The sequence below is a fragment of the Sander lucioperca genome, chromosome 15 (genome assembly GCF_008315115.2).
Source record: "Sander lucioperca isolate FBNREF2018 chromosome 15, SLUC_FBN_1.2, whole genome shotgun sequence".
Taxonomy (NCBI): domain Eukaryota; kingdom Metazoa; phylum Chordata; class Actinopteri; order Perciformes; family Percidae; genus Sander; species Sander lucioperca.
The window spans coordinates 11722024-11740755 of record NC_050187.1 but is presented as its reverse complement, the minus strand read 5'-3'; the positions used below and the strand labels follow the sequence as shown (position 1 = coordinate 11740755).

The following is an 18732-nucleotide window of genomic DNA, read 5'->3' as shown; positions in this document are numbered from 1 at the left end:
GTTATATGCCGGACTATATTTTGGCTGGAAGCAGTAACTTCCAGGAAAGAGCTAGGCTAGCTATTTATTTATTTCCCTTTATGCTAACTGGCTGTCGGCTCTAGCTACATATTCACCGCACAGACATGAGAATGCTATTGATTTTTTTGGTCAGAAAGCAATATGTGCATTTCCCAAAATGTTAACTTGTTCCTATAACTGGCCATGTTATAAGCATGATAATGCACTCTCAGGTGTCCCAATATAGAAAACAATGCACTTGGCCTCTTCCTCTTCCATTATGATAATACATTATATCAGGGCATTTGGTCATGCTTTATCATTTGCACAACTATTCTGTATGCTTGCATGTGAAGATCATGTATACAGTATAGGAGATATAGTATAAATGTGATAATTAAATGACAAAAGATGTGGAATAAAACAGACTGTTTATTAAGAACTGATCCTGTAAAAAAAAATCAAAAGTAGTCATGAAAATATTTACTTTCTTTAAAAACCACAAAGCTTCTGGAGGACATACAAGTACAAAAACAACATGCTAGGATGAGTTAGGCTAGAGTTGACAGTTTGTTCATTGAGTCATACAATCAAGAATCAACCATGTGGCTATAATCATATTGTCCTCAAGCTAGGCGCTCTGTAAAGCTATCGCTAAGAACCTCAACTAAATGAATTAACTAAAGAAAATTGACATCTGTATCTATAAAATGTCTAGCAGAAATGCTCTGAGAACTCTGGATTACACATGTGATCACTGTTATGACATAGTCATTACAAAGGAAAGACAACACTGAATGTGTTTCCTCCCATTTCCTCAATGGAAATTTCAGTACCTTGCCAGTTCTTGAGCGTTTCAGCAAAGTTATTGCTTTCACCCTCAACTGTGGCTAACATGTAAGTACAGAGCGCATTCAAATACTCTGCTAAAAATCGATAAAACAGTACAATATGTAAGAATCCTTTACAAAGCAATAAACATCTTAAATCCATGATAATAAGCCATTTCTTTCTGCTGTACTTTCAAATCCCTAACATCCACTTAACCCTCTGTTGTTGTTTCTAAAAAAACAAACACATTGAATACTATACAGTATGTTCACAGTGAATCCAACTTCACCTGAGAAAGACAAACAAAAAAGTAGTACATTCACTTCTGCGGAATTCTAACTAACTTTGGCTTGGAAACCATCAGCGTGTCATTGGTCAGCTTTACAACCTAAGGCATGTTTTATCCACGTACAGGTCTTAGCCTTGCAGAAGCTAGCTGAACTCATGTGAGCTCACTTTTATGGACCAGTCTGGAGAATATCTACTGAGGTCCATGACACCAGCAGCGGGAAACCAATGAGTGAATTAGGGGGAGTGATTAGAATCACATTTCAACTTTACGCCTGTTGAAACACCCCAACAGTTAAAGGTTGGGGTGAAACCTGAAACAGAATTGCACCAATTGTATTTATTGTATATAAATGTGGAAAGGTTCTGAAACTGCATGGTTTATTTCTTGTCTCAAATTTACCAAGAAAGCAAATTTGACTGATCATTTTTAGGAGAATGGTGTCTTTCCAGATTAATAATGGAAGCAAAGACCAATGACAGCTTACCGAGCACAACAGTAGGCCAATCAGGTGTAAGAAGCATTCTTGGGGATTTCTTTGCTAAAGAAGGAAATAGTCTGTGATCAGTTGTATTGCCTGGAAACAATACCTTTGTCTGGTTATAGATTCCAATTGGCCACCAATAATTTTGATCATTTGCCCACTGATGTAATAACCCAAGCAAATGCCTACTGAGAATTACTGGCTTAGACAGACCAATGTATTCCTCTGAGCTGCTTCTGTTTATTTATTTATACCAACAATGTCACTCCTTATAGTCGCTTTGGCGAGATGCTTTGATCCAGTCAGCCAAAGTTGAATAGTGGCCTTCGGAGGCCATGCCGTTGCTTGAGTACGGATTTTGCAGATTTTTAAGAGGCTGGGTGTTTCCACTACCGTCATGCCTCATTGGATCCATGTTGGTGCCATTGTTCATAGAACGAGGAAGCAAGTTGGTGTAAGTATTTTCTTGGCTTTCCCTTGGGGATTGCATGAGAGGAGCAAGGGTTTCTTGTCCATCTGTGAGCTGGGGCTCCTGCTTCAGCTGGAAGCCAGTCTGAGGCCCTCCTCCCACCAGGCCCTTCAGAAAATCATCCCCTTCTAGTCCCCCTAGGAAGGAGAAAGTATGCGACCCACCTCCACCTCCAGGTACTGACCCGTTAAAGGTGTTCTGGACTGGATTGAGGTTATTGAAATTGGACCACACGGTCTGGAGTCCCTGGTTCTGGTTGCCTAGATGGTTCTGGGCCCTGGACTCAGACGCAAGCTCCTCCCTTTGGTGCTGCAGGTGGAAGACCGACTGGGTCTCCAACTGGCCCATTATAGGGGCCTGGGGGACTGTATCCAAGCATTGCAAGTCCCTCATGGAGAGCTGAGGGAGGGTGTTATTCTCAAAGTTGCTGTGGTCCACTCTGTGGATGTAACCAGGTCCACGGTTTGGCTGCTGTTGCCTGCTGCTATTAGGAGGTGGAAGATTGCTCATGGCACCAGACTGGTTTATGGTGACTGTATCCATTGAGAGTGTTGGGTTGGGATTTACCCATGAATGGCTGACTGGCACATTAGGAGCCTGTGATGTCATCATTACATTCTGAGCACTTTGTTGGTAGGGCTGGTTGAATACAGAGAGAGAGGCTAGTTGCATCGAAGGTGTGGGCTGTTGCCTCAGGTAAATGTTGTTGAGGTCTGGAAAACATATAGTGACATTTAGTGTGAGAGCAGGGTAGTATTATCCTGATCTGGATGGAAGTGTTGTATTTGGCTTAACATCTAATCATTGCTATTTAAGGGGAAACCAAGTTAAACCAGTTACCTTTCCGCATGTGACTCATGGTAGTCTGTGGCACCGCCTTTGGCCTGTTCATAGCCAGACCAGCAAAATGACCACCTAAAGAAAGGCCAGAAACCTTTGTTACAATGCATACATATATACTAACATACTAAGGACATGCACATGTGGACATATCAGTGGAGCTGCAAAGATGAATCGATTAGTTGTCAACTATTAAATTAATCACCAACTATTTTGATAATCGATGAATCTGTTTGAGTCATTTTTATGAAAAAAAAAAAGTCAAAACTCTCCGATTCCAGCTTATTAAATGTAAATATGTCCTAGTTTTTTTTACTCCTCTTCGACAGTAAACTGAATATCTTTGAATTGTGGACAAAACAAGACAATTTTCTGACATTTTATAGACCAAACAACAAATAGATTAACTGAGAAAATAATCGACAGATTAATCGAGAGTGGAAATAATCACTAGTTTAATCCCTACATATCAGATGGGTTGTACTGTGTATAGAGCAACATTACTCTTACCTGACAAACCTGATATCCTCATCAAGTGCTCTCGACTGCGCTTTTTCGCGTTGTAGCCGTAAGGATCTAAAGCATAAACAAAATGTTCACATGTATCACTTGAATCTAACTGAGAACTGGGCCCCAGTTGCTGGATACTACCATATAGGACACAGAGGAATAACGAGAGTTTGAGTTAATGACAGAAAGAAGGCAATCACTGCTAACCTTTGTCGTCGGGCAGATATCTGAAATCCATCGGTTCACTGACTTCCTGATCGGAAGGTCGGCGTAACTGCATTTGCACAGTGACCGACTCTGTTATGGAGGTGTTATAGTAGGGCGGCGTCTTAAAGACAATGGCTACTTGGCGATGAACATCGGCCTGGGAGAAGGAGCCTTTGGCCTCCCAGCCGTCGGAGGAGAAGAATCGCACCTCAATGTCATCTGGAGGAAAGGGGGTTGATGGGAAGAGAGGAATGGAAAACTGAATGTACATGAAAAGAGATAGGCACTACGGCTATGAAATGGATTCATGGATAAATGGATTGAATGAAGATGAATGGAGAGAAAATAGATGCAAGCAATATGAAAACAGAATACTGTAAAATGTGTAAAATAATAAAATCCTGATTGCAAATGCCTACAGAACATTGAAAGTATGTACCTTTCTGTACTTTGTCACACAGTAAGAAGATCTCATCCCCTCCCTTGACACTGCCACTGTTCCTGTTGACTCGACAGATCCTCAGCTCTGCTGTGTTTGGGGCCCCTGGTGATGCAGAAACAAGTTGTAAAACATGCAACCTAACAGACGTGACAAATCTAACAGACTGCATTCTACAAGTGAGACAACATTTTTATTTCCAAGAGTGATAATGTCAGAAAGAAGAAAAGAAGTAAAATGCCTTTACTTGATCTAGCTGATGTCTGTTGTGAGAAACCACCTTTAGTGGCCTCAGTGTAACTTGTTCAATATTCACCTCAGTTTAGAAAAAGACCACATTCAGTTTACAGTTAAAGCCTCAGCAGACTGAGTCCCATGTCACATGCCTGCTGTCAGAAGAGGAAGTGCTCCATGGTAACGCTGTTACTTGAGGGTTAGTGTGTATAAAGAACTTCCCCTTTCTCAACTAGTTCCCTAAGTGCAACATTTAAAACAGCATTGAGAGAATATCTGCTGGACACACCTTCACAAGTCTTGCAACAAACACTAGCATGCACATACTGCAAAGCTACAGGTACATACTGTATTAACTGTATGTGCAACCACAGCAACTTGTGTAAGTTCCCAATTCTTGCATAGTATTATTGCTTCATGTCAATTAGTAGGATGTTTATACAATTCTAGGTGAATATGTTACATTCCATTCTGTAAAAACTCTGAACCAAGTCTCTCTTATGTGTTTTAACTGATATCATAAATTTGTATCATACAGTAAATTGTTACACTGTCTTCCTTTCTGAAGATTTATCTGCGTGAACCAATCCTCCTTTCCTCTGGTGCCTCTTTCTTATCTATCTACTCTCACATCATCTAAGTGAATGGAGCCATTGTTAGAAAATGTATATATCCTTGTGTGTCTCATTAAACCTTGAGAACATTGTGAACTGAACCCTGCTTTGTGTCGCTTTGTTCTCCGAGATCATCTTCTTCTTCTTCTTCTTCTTCTTCTTCTTCGAGAGAGAGAGAATCAACTCACAGAGCTCGAGTTGGTAGATGATAGGATACGAACCACAAAACAAGCGTGTTTGGATTGTTTCTTAACAATTGGTGACAGGACATGATTAGAACCAAATAACTGCAGCTTTAATTGATGTTATATCATCATCAGCTCTTGAATTCCACTATCAACTCATCCCTAAGGTAGACACGCCTAACCCCTCAGGCAGCCTGTATTCCCGTAAGTACAATTATATGGCTATGTCGTTATGCTCTCGACACATGCAATTGCCTAACATGACGTCAGCGTAAACACATTTTGTTGCAGACAGAGCTCAGTCACTCACTGTTGTCGTAGATGGGGTTGGTGACGATGGGGTTAAGCGGTCGGGTGCAGTGGCCGTTATCGTCCTGCAGGTAAACCTGGATACACAGGCGAACCACGTTCAGGTCATACTCCTCTGTCTGCAGCAGCTGCTCGCGGGGCACTGAGGTCACAAAAAACAGCGATGCATGGGTGTCAGTATCACAGCTACATAGGTGAGGTACATCACTGACGTGAGACAAACAACCAGCCATAGAAGCAAAGGATATCACCGTGCTTACTCTAATAAAAAAGTATGTAAGTATTATCAGCTAAATGTACTTGAAGCATCAAAAAATCAAAATCAAAACACTTATAATGCAAATATGTGGCCCTTTTATACTATTATATACTATATTATTGGGTTACGATTGATGCATTAATGTTTAAGTAGAATTTTACAGTTGGAATTGGTTGAGGTGGCGCTAATTTGAACTATTTTATATGGGTAAAAATTTACAAACTGTACAATATTTCCCTCTGAATTGTAGTGGAGTACAGTAAGTGTATTACAGTTTGTACTTAGGTACAGTAGTTGATTACATGTACTTAGTTACATTCCACCTGTCTGTCTCTGAGATTTCCACAGCAATTACCACTTAAAACACTGGAAAATGACATCTGAAAAATTCAACAATTTTAAGAACTTGTTTTTCCAGAAACAATGTTGTGGTTACTCTGCATAATCCACAGATTTAGGTGAAAGGAATTTTACTTTCTACTTAGAAAATAGTCCCTTTGAAAAACCGTGATAGCATTGTCTGTGGATTATCTTCTACTTTAGTATCTGTTAGCAGGACATCTACGAAAATAGACTTTTTCTGTTGAATTTGTCAGATGTAGTTAAATTCTTCGACCACAATAAACAAATGACGCGTTTTAAAGATGGATATATACATGTATATATTTTGGTGCAGTTGTATTATAATTAATATAATCACATAATGATATAATAAATCAAATCTGCAACAAAATCGTATGTTTAAACAATTAATGATGATATTTGACAAACGTGTCAAACCATCAAAGCAAAGAAAAGAAGACAGATAGATAGATATATAGACAGATACATATATATAGACAGATAGATACACAGACAGATAGATAGATAGATAGATAGATAGATAGATACATATATAGACAGACAGATAGATAGATAGGTAGATAGGTAGATAGATAGATAGATAGATAGGTAGGTAGATAATCTGTGGTGTTCTCATGCTTGACACATCTGTAGGTTGTCCCCAAAACCTCAAGTTTGGATCAACATAAACACGTCACAGATAAGCTTTTTCAAGCGTCCACAGCCTACACTCTCATCTGCACATACACACACACATACACACATGCAAGCGTCACACATACCGCCCTCAGAGGCAACACACAAACACACACCTAGCAGATTTAGCTTTTACTGAGAGACGCCCACACACCGACACCGACACCGACACACACACTCACACACACACACACACACACACCAGGCTTTCACATCTGCCTACTTTCTCTTCCTCCATCTCTCAATTTCTATCTTTCGCGCTCATGCCGAGGCCATGCCCGCCTACAATTTGTCGCTATGGTGACGCTCAGCGACGTCACCTCAGGGTGGAAAGAAGTGTATGTCTGTGTCTGTGATGTGTGTGAGTGTCTGCACAACCAAGAAGCAAGAGATGAGACTCCCTGCACAAGTGACCATGAGGGCTCCTGACGTGTGTGAAAGTGGGGGAGACAAGTCAAAACTCGAGTCTTAAAACTTTGCTTTTTGAGTCCCGAACAATGTGAAACACCTTCAACAAAAGTGCAGTGCAGTTACACGAGATGTAGGGAAACTCCTCATCCTTAATGAATGTGTACACTGGACATGCTCGGTGCAAACAGCTAGCTAAGTATTTCGCCTGCTCTGTCTCTGCATGCGCTGCTGGCACCAGCCATTACTCTTCTCAAGGCTCAAGTCCTAGTGAAGTCACAGGTCATCTGTGCAGTCACAAGTCAGTTTGGATTTTGCTCAGTCACAAGTCATCCAATGTGTGACTTGATTCTGAGCTATGCAATTACCAAGCAGAGAAAAAAAAAAAGCAAAACTGCTGTCTCTCCAAGTGTCTGTCTTTAGCTTTTCCCCACATCTCCTTGAGCATGTTTGGTGAGAAATGATACAATGAACATGTAACCACCAGACTAGAGTTGGTCTGGTGTCGACATGAAGCTTCAAGATTTGTTGAAAGAATTCAGATATTCGATATCAGATTGAGCCAAAACATGTCAGCCTGGCTCTATCTTTTTACAGCAGTGTTCTATGTTAGATGGTATACAACATTCAGTCTGTCTGACCTGCTTTATATCAACTGCAGCTTTGTTTGGAGACAGCCGTACACAAATAGTTTGACATTTTGGGAAATATGCGTATTTGCATACTGTCTGAGAGTCAGGTGAGAAGATCAATCCCTTAACAAAACTGCATTTGATCATTAAAGCATTATTTTTTATATAATAAAGAGGACTTGGTGCTTACAACATATTATTTGTGATGCCTTTAACGCCAAATGTGTACTTGTGTAGCCTGTTCATACATTTATTTTGACATCACGATCTAAATAAAGTTCAATCAGTCACCTAGTTCTTAGGAGTCACTTTCTTTAATACAACATAAATATGATGGCACTTTTGTCTGGGGTGCTGTCAAACTATTAATATAACAAATTGTTATGGCAGGACATAACAGGTGATCAGTGTCTTAGAAAATATTTTAAATAATGCAGTCATTTTGAGTCAGTTTTGTTGACATTGCCTTATACTATATGGAACATACAGCACTATATGGCATGGCATGTGCAATGTATGTGTGCTCATTGAGCGGAGGACTTTTAGTGTTAGTTTGAACAATGACAACAACAACAGTGACATTGTGAAAATCAACTTCTGTGGGTCTCTGTGTAACGATAAAGCTCTGCTCTACTTCAGCTTTCTGTTTGGTCATCAGGTTTGTCTGCTGTAGGTGGCAGAGACAGACACACAGTGGAGAAACTGAAGGAGGGAGAAATGCTTGCTTGTGTATCAAAGCGGAACTGCTGTAGCAAATATTGATGGAACATACAACGTTGGTCTGTGTGTGCGAGTGTTTGAAGGAGGCAAATGCTGGACAGGTGCAGTAAAAGTGGGTTAGAGGTAAAAGTAGCGGTGGTGGAAAGAAAACTGGGCTGCACGACGCCGCATCTGCAGAGAGACCAGGTCATTGGCTGCGGTTGGTGACGGAGACAGTGACGGTGGGGGGATCGGTGGTCGGGAGTGGGGGGGGGGGGGGTAGGTTGGATGGGTGGGTAGTGGGGGTAAGTTAGTCTAGTGGTTAGTTTGAATGTGGGAGCAGAATGTGAGAGTGAGAAAGAATGGGAGGCAGGTGCCGAGCTGTCACCACAAACAGCGTCTCCACTGCATGACTCACAATTTCATCAAGCTTGTATCACTCAGCATATGTGTCTCCTTAGGCAATCAGAATCATATATTACAGTAACATCACATATATATATATATATATATATCCCTTCACTGTACAATAAAGCTATGCTGTGTTTAACATGTTAGAGTTCCACACAGGTCGGTTTTCCTCTGAAATCTTTGTTATTGCGTTACAGCACCTTAGGGAAATTGCTTAAGGCACAAACATTATAGTGTATGGATTGGATACAAACATAATGTAAGTATGTTGGCAATGGCAAAAAATAAAAAGCGTTAAAAGCCAATGGAAAGACACGTTTAGTGTGTTAATCCTCTTCTTAAGCAAAGACAAACAAATCTTCTTTGTGACAGAAATCATTCAGGTTTCTAGAACTTGGAAATCACCAAACCTCTGCCAATATTACTCTACATTACTCTCGTCCATGATTTCATTTGCCCACACTGATTATACTGAGATAAAACAATTCATCTCTTGTTACTAGTCAGCTGCAGCAGCGGAGATTTTCAGCATGTGAAATTATGTTCACAAATCGTTTCCCTGTGGAAAATCTAAAGACTTGTATTCGTGGAAAAAGATGAAGAATCAACTCAAATTTGTGCACACATTGTATCAACTGAACTTCTTTTGTGAAAGGCTGCCACACATAACCCTGAATAATTTAATTCGACAAGAAAACACTGTCACTGTTAAAAAACATTTACCAGGTGTAACACCACCACAACGTGGAATGAGAAGACATAGTAATACAGAAACATATAACTACGCACACACACACACACACACACACACACACACACACACACACACACACACACACACACACACACACACACACACACACACACACACACACACACACACACACACACACACACACACACAGAGTTATGTGTCATCACTAGTGCAGGTGAGGTGAGCTTTTATGCTAAAAGACTCATAAAATCTCATGATTCTCTATTCAACTGTAGCCCGAACAACATTTCACATGCATGAAATGAGGTGAGGTCACAGAGTTTGTATGTGTCTAAGTGTGTGTGTGTAAGTGTGTAAGGTGGTTGTGAGTTGGGGTGAGAGCAGTGTGAGGGGCATATCTCCCCCTGACACAGGAAGCAGCTGAGTTTCAAAGCAGAAGTGAGCTGTAGAGAGGGGAAGCTTTGAGCCATGTGGAAAAAAAGACATTCAGCTGCCCATCTGTAGCAATACATTTAATCTGTGTCTGTGGAGTTGCCATGGCTACCTGCAATCTGACCAGTAACAACAATAATCATGCAACTCCCAAATCTATATCTATATAGCTATATCTGTAACTGCTCTGTTAAGGAAGTGCTCATTTAGGAGTAAAAATTTCTAGCAGCAAATTGTCTATTATCTATGCAAATATTATTCATTCTTATTCATTACAGGACTCAAACAATAAAATATCTTGAAAGGCAACAGTTAGTTAATTTGTGTAGTCTGACAGTGTTTTGAGTCTTCAACTTCTATGGCCTAAATTTGTTCCGTGACTGTAACACTAGCAAGCAGGTAAGAGAATAGAGATTTGGTCATATATGGTGAAGCTCAGTAGACAGAGAACGTCACTAGTCAGCTAGGGTTAGGTTCACATCACACGTAAGCAATCTGCTTCACAGTTTAATTTTTTTGTTAAGTCGCTTGCCCTTTTAGTCAATGAGAAGCTTGGGCTGTACAGGATTTGAAGTGAAAGTAAAGTATCAGGTATGAACTCTTTTGCAAACATAAAGAGTCATAAATCAAAGCATTGAAGAAAAAAAACAAATGTCAAATATGTGCCGTTAGCAGAAATCTGGTTAATTCAAGTCCTTTCAAGCTGTTTCAGTCACCACTTATTGCCACATGGAAACACCGAACACAAAAACTAAAAGCTTGTATGTCTATATCAACCCTGCTCATAAACCCTCCATGCTTTTACAGACCTGTAAAGAACCATACCCTACTTTTATCATCATCTCTGAGAGCTGGGGAAGCCCCTCGGTCCACCCTCCCCCTTTTAATGAATCCTGCATTCCCAGCTCTCACGTGGCATCCTGCACTGTGCTGAATTGAGCAACTGTGACTAAGAATGGGGAAGTAGCTCAACGCCTGTTTGTACACGAGAAGTGCTGTCTGCCAAGGAGGGCTGCAGAATGAAAGCGCATTGAGGAAATGGCCTGACTGTAGAGAGTGCGGTGGCAAGAGAGCGCGGTGGCAAGAGAGCGGATTTTTCACTTGATGTTAGGAAAATCATCTCCACTGCCTAAGAACTGGGTCGGTCGGCATTTGAAAACAATTCTTTTGAATTGTTTTGCAGCTGTTTGACAGTAACAACAGCAGAAAAAGCAGCAGCAGCAGCAGCATCGACAACAGTAACAGTAACCAGCAGCAATGAGAACAGCAACTGTACTCACAGCAGCAGAATTCTAAGTATTTTCACTAAAAAACAATGACAATTACTTTGTCCACTGCTCATACGAGTCTGAATGATATATTAATGAACAGTTATTATCGGCTGATATTGGCTTAATGGAGATTGGTATTAGCATATACAGTATACTGGCAGATATGCAATATAAGATATTTCAGTACATCACTGTTTTACAGGCTTCATTTATATATATGTTTGACCTTAATTTTTTAATTCATATTTAAAACAAACGTTGTTGTGTTTGTGCTTTTGTTTATTAGTGTTTAATAACAAGTACATTTAATAATTAACAAGCTTCTTTAATAAGAGAGGAGTCATAAAATTAGCAAATAGACTCAGCAATGTCTGCTACACACAGCTACACTAACATTGGCCACCATATGCTACTGGCCATACCAGACCAATAAAGATGTAACAGCGAAACCCAGAGTGTATCGAACTAAGCTGGAGTGCATTTTATTGCTTATGAATTTAACTTTACATTTGTATGACTGGGATTGTGTTCATTTCTTTTTTTTTCCTAAAGTTACAGAGTCAGTCTTTAAAGTATTTTCACTTAAAAGATAAGGTTTGCGTTACTCTGTAGTTGTTAGCCATGCTATCGCCGTGGCTCTGGGGATGGCAACGTCACTGTGTCGGTCAGTTCGTGCACCACACATCTTAAACACTATAGCATGGACTGCCGTAAAAGTTTGTACAGACCTTCATGATCATTCATGGCATGTAAGCATGCTTTTTGTTGCAGTAAGTTCGAAGCACTGCTGTGCTTAAGTACAACCGCGCAGAGCTGCTAGCATGGCGGCTAGCATGGCTGTAGACTTTTACAGCCATATAAAATAGACCACATATACATAGTTGCAGTTTTTTTAAAGGCCTTGTAATTTCCTTAAAGGTCCTATGACATGCTGCTTTTTGGATGCTTTTATATAGACCTTAGTGGTCCCCTAATACTGTATCTGAAGTCTCTTTTATATAGACCTTAGTGGTCCCCTAATACTGTATCTGAAGTCTCTCTGCCGAAATTCAGCCTTGGTGCAGAATTACAGCCACTAGAGCCAGTCCCACAATGAGCTTTCCTTAGGATGTGTCATTTCTGTGTCTGTAGCTTTAAATGCTATTGAGGAGGAGGAGGGGGGGAGGGGGGGGGGGGGCAAGGTGGAGGGTGGGGGTGTGGCCTTGACCAACTGCCATGCTTCGCTCATTTGAAAGCTATGATGTCTCTCTCTTTCTCATGGGCGGGCCAAATTCTCTGGGCGGGCAAAGCAGAGAAAGGGGAGGTAACCTTTCCCTTTATGACATCATAAAGGGAAGATTCCAGATCGGCCCATCTGAGCTTTAATTTTCTCAAAGGCAGAGCAGGATACCCAGGGCTCGGTTTACACCTATCGCCATTTCTAGCCACTGGGGGACCATAGGCAGGCTGGGGGAACACATATTAATGTTAAAAAACCTCATAAAGTGATATTTTCATGCCACTGGACCTTTAAGTAGGTTGGCACTGTAGCTTTTAGTAAATACAATCTAATATAGTAAATAAATAGTACATCTGTTTGACTATTTTCAGCTGTGGATTAATACACATTTGGTGCTCCTGTGAGATTTTCGGCAGCAGGAAGGCGTATGTGGGGCTGACTCAAAGTAGTTTGTAAACTACAGTAGCCATGGTGACAATAACGAAGGAAGGTGTCACTCACTGCTGTGTTTTTAATAGTTTCTGGACAACAATGGAGCTCTATGGCACAGATGAATAAGATATATCAGGCTTTAGATACACACACAATACTTGTTATTAGATACATTTATTGTTGGTTTTGGTATTTTTCTTTGGATTTATTGACAATAACTGACTTTCAACTTTAATATATTTTAGTTTGTGTTTATAAATTGTTTTTCTTAAGCCGTTACCAATATCAATTTGGACCCTTAAAGTCCAGTATCGGTCAGGTTCTAAAGCTAACGCAAGTGTGTTGAAACCAGCGTTGTCAGTCAGTGTGATGAAGAGATGAAACAGAGAAACAGATATAATATTGACATTGGAAGCAGCAGGACTCACCATTGAAGGGGTTGATCCCTCTGGTCATCCTCTGTACGATCGCATCTTTCACTTCCCTCCTTCTCACACACTGGATACCCAGATTCTGGAAACTGTGTGAATAATAATAATAATAATACAACAATGCTTTGAGAAAGTGACGGGCTCTTACAGTGCTGCAACAAGATGATTAGAATGAACAACACACGTGGGGCCACACATCAGCGAAATATGATTTCAAACAAGAATGTTGTTGCGTACAAAGTTGTGTGTGAAGGCCAAAGCAGTAATGCTAGTACTCTAACCCGCCTGACTTTGCTTGTAAACCAGAAGATTACCCCAAACTAATGCCTTTATTATAATGGGCTGAAAGTCAAAATTCATTTGAATTTATTACACAAGTCCATGAAGGATTTGCAAATTATAGATACATATAAGATACTGACTCACTCCATCTCTCACACACACACACAGGCTCAAGTACACACAACCTCTGTTTTCTCTCTGACACGCAGCAAAAGTGGGTGATGTCACTTGGGGAATTCCCATATTGCCATCCTCATCACAGACACGGTTTGACAAATAAGCTTTGTGTGTGTGTGTGTGTGTGTTTGTGTGTGTGTTGGATTTGCTGTATGAGTTTCTCCTCCTGTATCTGAGAGGTCAGTGATTTACACTCGATGCCTTTCGAAACCGCTAAGTGAAACGTGAAATACTGTTAATAGAGAGCAAATTGATTATGTTGTGGTGTACAACAGAGAGGGTGTGTTTACTTGTTTCGATGACAGCATGCTGATTAAGACTGAGACTGTGGCGATAATTACTACCGATGACAACAATGACAGTGGAGTCAATGAATGCTAGTGCTGAGTGCTGTTGGACGGAGGTGACTGTGGGAGGAGAACTCACGCAATCACTCTGCGGTCTGGACCAAACTCAGCCTCGTAGAATCCGTCTTTGCAGTCCTTCCCCACCAGGTCGTGCGGATGCGGTCGGTACGGCTCGTTCTTCGTCACCAAGAAAACACGCACTTTCCCTTTACCGCAGTAATTCAGGATCTGCGGAGGAACAGGATCATTTAAAGGTAGGGCTAATCGATTGTGGAAAAAAAAAAATCATAATCAAGATTATTTCGGTCAGTAGGAGGGATAAGAGGATGCAGCAATACCATCAAAGGAACAGTTTGTCAAAGCAAGAAGACTTTGAATTGGTTTCAGTATATGAATTGATTGTCCTGGTTACATTTACATTACATTTTTTTTGGACTGAATGCTTTTATTTCTGATTATTCCTGATTATTTAACACGATTACTCATTGACTTTTGAAAAGATGTTGCAATTATTGAACTTAAAAAAACAGTGAAAAAGTTAAAACTGTAAAATTTCCCTTACTACTTTTCTCATTTTATTCAGTTTTTGTGACCATTAGGAGCCGAATTTGTTATCACGATTAAAATTTTGATTGATTACACAGCCCTATTTAGAGGTAATGCAAACATCTATAGAAAGACACATGCAGTTGTGTAAAGAAGAGAGAGAGAAACTAGGTCCTTTATGGGCTTAGTGTATTTTTCTATAATACCAATACAGCCAAATGTGCTCCATATGTGTTTTTATGTACAAATAAACATGCCAATATTTGCAGTTGAGGAGATTTGAGTCCTACTGACTGACCTGCAGACTGGGGTAGGTCCTGTTGTTGTCAGAGCTCTTCTCGCCGGGGATGCTTCCGGCCGAGCGACCCTCACACTTGTACCTGAAGCGCATTCCCCTCTGCTTGGGCTGCTCGAAGATCTGGATCGCCGGCTCAGCCACTAGAGAGCACAGATGAAGAAAACAGTCAATTAATGGATGTAGGGTGATGGGATGAAGATGGATTCAGATCACCAAACCAAGAATACTTGCCCGGTTTTGAAAACATGGCTGCAGATTTAGCCCACGCACATGTATAGACTGCAAATCATTAAATTAGTGCTTACTGAGTAGGCAAACTTCATCCATTCTGCACTCAAAACAAAGCATGAAATGAGTTTGTCAGTACTACTTTGACCCTATTGCAAGAAAAAAAACCTGCCCCACATAATGCCTGTGTGAGAGAGGAACTAAAACTGATCCAGGGAAGTGTCTTTAACTGTGGTGCATAGTGTTTCCAACGATTTCACAACACAAAAATGTGTGGGTTTATGGACATGACAGCCGAGCGGCAAGCACTCAAATCAAAGTGCATCATCGCTCACACATAGATGTTAAGTAGGCCAGTATGAAACAGGTCCAGTTACATTTCTTGATTGATTAAAAAATGTATGTTTGCCAAAGAAGTGGCTAGCTGCGCCATGTCCTGCCTTCCTCATTCTGCAGCTACTTTAGCAGAGGACGCTCTAAACACAGAACTGAGAGATGACGTAGCTCACACGCATAGACATATACATATAAATATGTCTATGCGTGTGAGCTTCGCAATCTCTCAGTTTTATAACACAATAGCCTATATATATATAAAGTCATACCCAGCAACCCATACAAATGAGGATTTCAAGAACCTCTGCTTCTCACACACACACACACACACACACACACACACACACACACACACACACACACACACACACACACACTCACACCACAGGTCTGAAAAAAGCTCATAATGCTTACCAATAAAACTAAATGAGGAAGTGAAAGACACTGCAATGCATGATTGTTTGGCACTTTATAAGTTTTGACTTGTGGAGACAGGCAGCAAAGTTTGACACAAGAGGCATTAAAATGTACTTACTTAGGTTTGGATCGTCCCCTCGCATGGGCATAAGAACTGAGGAGGAAAATGTGACATATAGGAAGAAATTAGGCAAAGGTGTACGCAAATTGGATACAAAACGATTGATACGATTGGCATATAATAACATGACAAAAATGATAACATTTCACTCGAACTGGTTTGTTGTGTTTTGTAAGCTCATTCTGTGAATACTGACACTTACTCCAATAACACTGCCAATCACTGCAACAAGGAAGACGTTTCACTCTGTTGCTGAACAGATTTCTAATAAATAGTGGCAAATACTATTTAACTTAAGAATTAAGCATTTGTGTTGCTATCGTACATTTAGGCTTAAGATGTTTCTATAGACACAACTAACACCTGAGATGCTGACATGCTCTTGAACATCACAGGCATGTTTGTTAGTATTTATTACATTGTGTTAACCTCTCATTCTACGAGTTACCATTACTACTACTATTACCATTATTATTATTATTATTATTATTATTATTATTATACAGTAAATAAAGGTCTTGCTACTCACCATCCATGATGCACACACTCTCACTCGTTTCACAGGTTCTTGTCTTACGGAGAACCCCAAGCTAAATGAGTGACAGTGGACAAGAAAAGTAATATTTGTTGGAAGAGACCAGACGAGCGAAATCCCCTCCGTCACCGCCCCCTTCATCTGAACTGACCAATAAGAAGCCGCATGACTCACAGCAGCAGAGAGTATTAGAGCTTATTACTGAGAGGGTTCACTCCTCTCTTCCTCACACTGCCTGTTTGTCTATCAAAGTGCTGTATGTCGAACGCACAAGCGTTTGAACTCCAAGTAAAGAGACTGACTGTACGGAACATGTGGGGAAAAAAAAGACACATGACTGCAGCCTTGAGTTTGGAAAAAGCCACGAGAAAGAATAATAGCAACTAAAAAACAGAAGTAAAAGTGTCAGTGAAGTCAATATATTCAACTGTTAGCAGTAGCCTATTGCAAACCTGCTGCATGTCAGCACATGCGCCAGACAGCACCATGCTCACCCATGGCTGGATGCCTAATGACAACCAACACTGCTACTTTTGTGTATGTACTGTACTGTATCTGGTCCGTGCCTCTCATGTATTTGAGTGCTCATATTATGCTATGCTATTTTAGTTAGCAATAATTAGCCTGTGCCCATGTTATCTCCTTACATATACCTACGCTCTCCGTCTCTGCAAGATTGGGAATGATTGAGATTTCTCTTGGCACAGCTACCAGAAGACTTCCAACTTTCAGACAGGTTGCTCATGTCACATCTACGTCGTCTCTCTCAGTTGGAGGCTGCAGTAGCTTAGCGCTCACCGTAAAAGTGCTTCTAATATCCTTCACTGGTCTCCGTCCAGAGCAATGGGATCTGTTGGTCCATTTTATACATGTCAATGAGTATGAGGGAGTGCTACGCTAGCAGCTAGGCGAGCATTATAACATGTTACAAAGTGACGCATGTTCGTCACGGAAGTAAAGGCTGGAGATGGTAAGTGCTTTTGGGGTGGACTTTGGTCTTTTTCACTTTGTAAACCTATAACATGTACAAACAAGATATATAACACAATAAAGGAAAGGGGGAAAGTCAAATAGCATAATATGAGCACTTTAACATTACATTTGGGTCACAGAGCTAACCATCTGTATAAACAATCTATACCAGTATACTTAAAAAAAAAAAACATGTCTTTAAAGCAGAGATCTTTAACAGGGGGTCCGTGACCCCTAGGGGGTCCTCAGAGTTAGTGCAGGGGGGTCGCCAAATTATTTAAAACATTTTTCTGGAAGTTTCTTTTTTTTCAAAAATTTAAATGTCTGAAAATATACATTAATATGAATCCAACATGTCAATAGTGCAGATAAATTGGCCTATTTGTGAAAACCATATATATTTACATATTGAAGATGAGCTTACTATAGATAAGCTAGCCACTATGGTAGCCTTACAGTTAAGCTTAAAGATTCACTGTGCCTCCCACATGTATGTACGTTTCAGACATGTATGTATAAATACATGTATGTATAAATGATGACTATTTTCATTCAGTCGGCCCAGTTTAATATGCAACTCAATTTTATACAGTATATGCAGTAGGGGGTCCCTACTCAGTTTCTCTTTCAGCTAAGAAGAAGACCCCGGCTTTAAAAGGTCCAGTGTGTAATGTGTTTAGTTGTTAATTATCAAAATCTGTGTTGCCCGTTCACAAACTTGTCCTTTTTCATGAATATTTACCACCACCATCAATTCCAAGTATTCCTATTGCCTTGAAATTTAACATTTGCATTCGCATGAACTGGGATAGATGCTCCATATTCATGCGCCATCATGAAATATGTTAGCCGGTAAGGGACATCCAGGACATACTGCTCCGCCTTTCGCATTTTCGCTATCACATGATAAACTCACAGGTGCTGCTAACGCTGCTAATGGGTATCGTAGCTTCCCGGCCCCGGCAAGTTTGAAGAAGGAAAAATGGAGGACCACACGCATTAGAAATCTAAATTTCAGGAACAGGGGTCTTCTTCGCCCAGAAAAAGGATATTGAAAAGAGCAAGAGACCGGCTTTTTGAAGTGTGAAGGCTACCGTAGCTGTAATACGTACTTT

At 40.5% G+C, this 18732-nt stretch overlaps 1 protein-coding gene across 1 annotated transcript; it reads right to left on the bottom strand.

The window, feature by feature from the left end:
- Positions 1–414: 414 nt before the first annotated feature.
- rel (v-rel avian reticuloendotheliosis viral oncogene homolog) lies at positions 415–16738 on the bottom strand. Its single transcript, XM_031284134.2, has 11 exons — positions 16640–16738; positions 16108–16143; positions 15009–15148; positions 14244–14392; positions 13356–13447; positions 5413–5553; positions 4070–4174; positions 3631–3849; positions 3424–3489; positions 2914–2988; positions 415–2786 (listed from the first exon to the last, which is right to left on the bottom strand). Exons 1-11 carry the CDS (start codon positions 16644–16646, stop codon positions 1867–1869), a joined length of 1950 nt encoding a protein of 649 aa, XP_031139994.1. The 5' UTR covers positions 16647–16738; the 3' UTR covers positions 415–1866.
- Between the last annotated feature and the right edge of the window lie 1994 nt (positions 16739–18732).

Coding starts and splice junctions, on each gene's coding strand:
- rel (XM_031284134.2), bottom strand. Junction 4,175..5,412: donor CAACCCCATCTACGACAACA/GTGAGTGACTGA, acceptor CTGCATCACCAG/GGGCCCCAAACACAGCAGAG. Junction 3,850..4,069: donor GTGTGACAAAGTACAGAAAG/GTACATACTTTC, acceptor CCTTTCCTCCAG/ATGACATTGAGGTGCGATTC.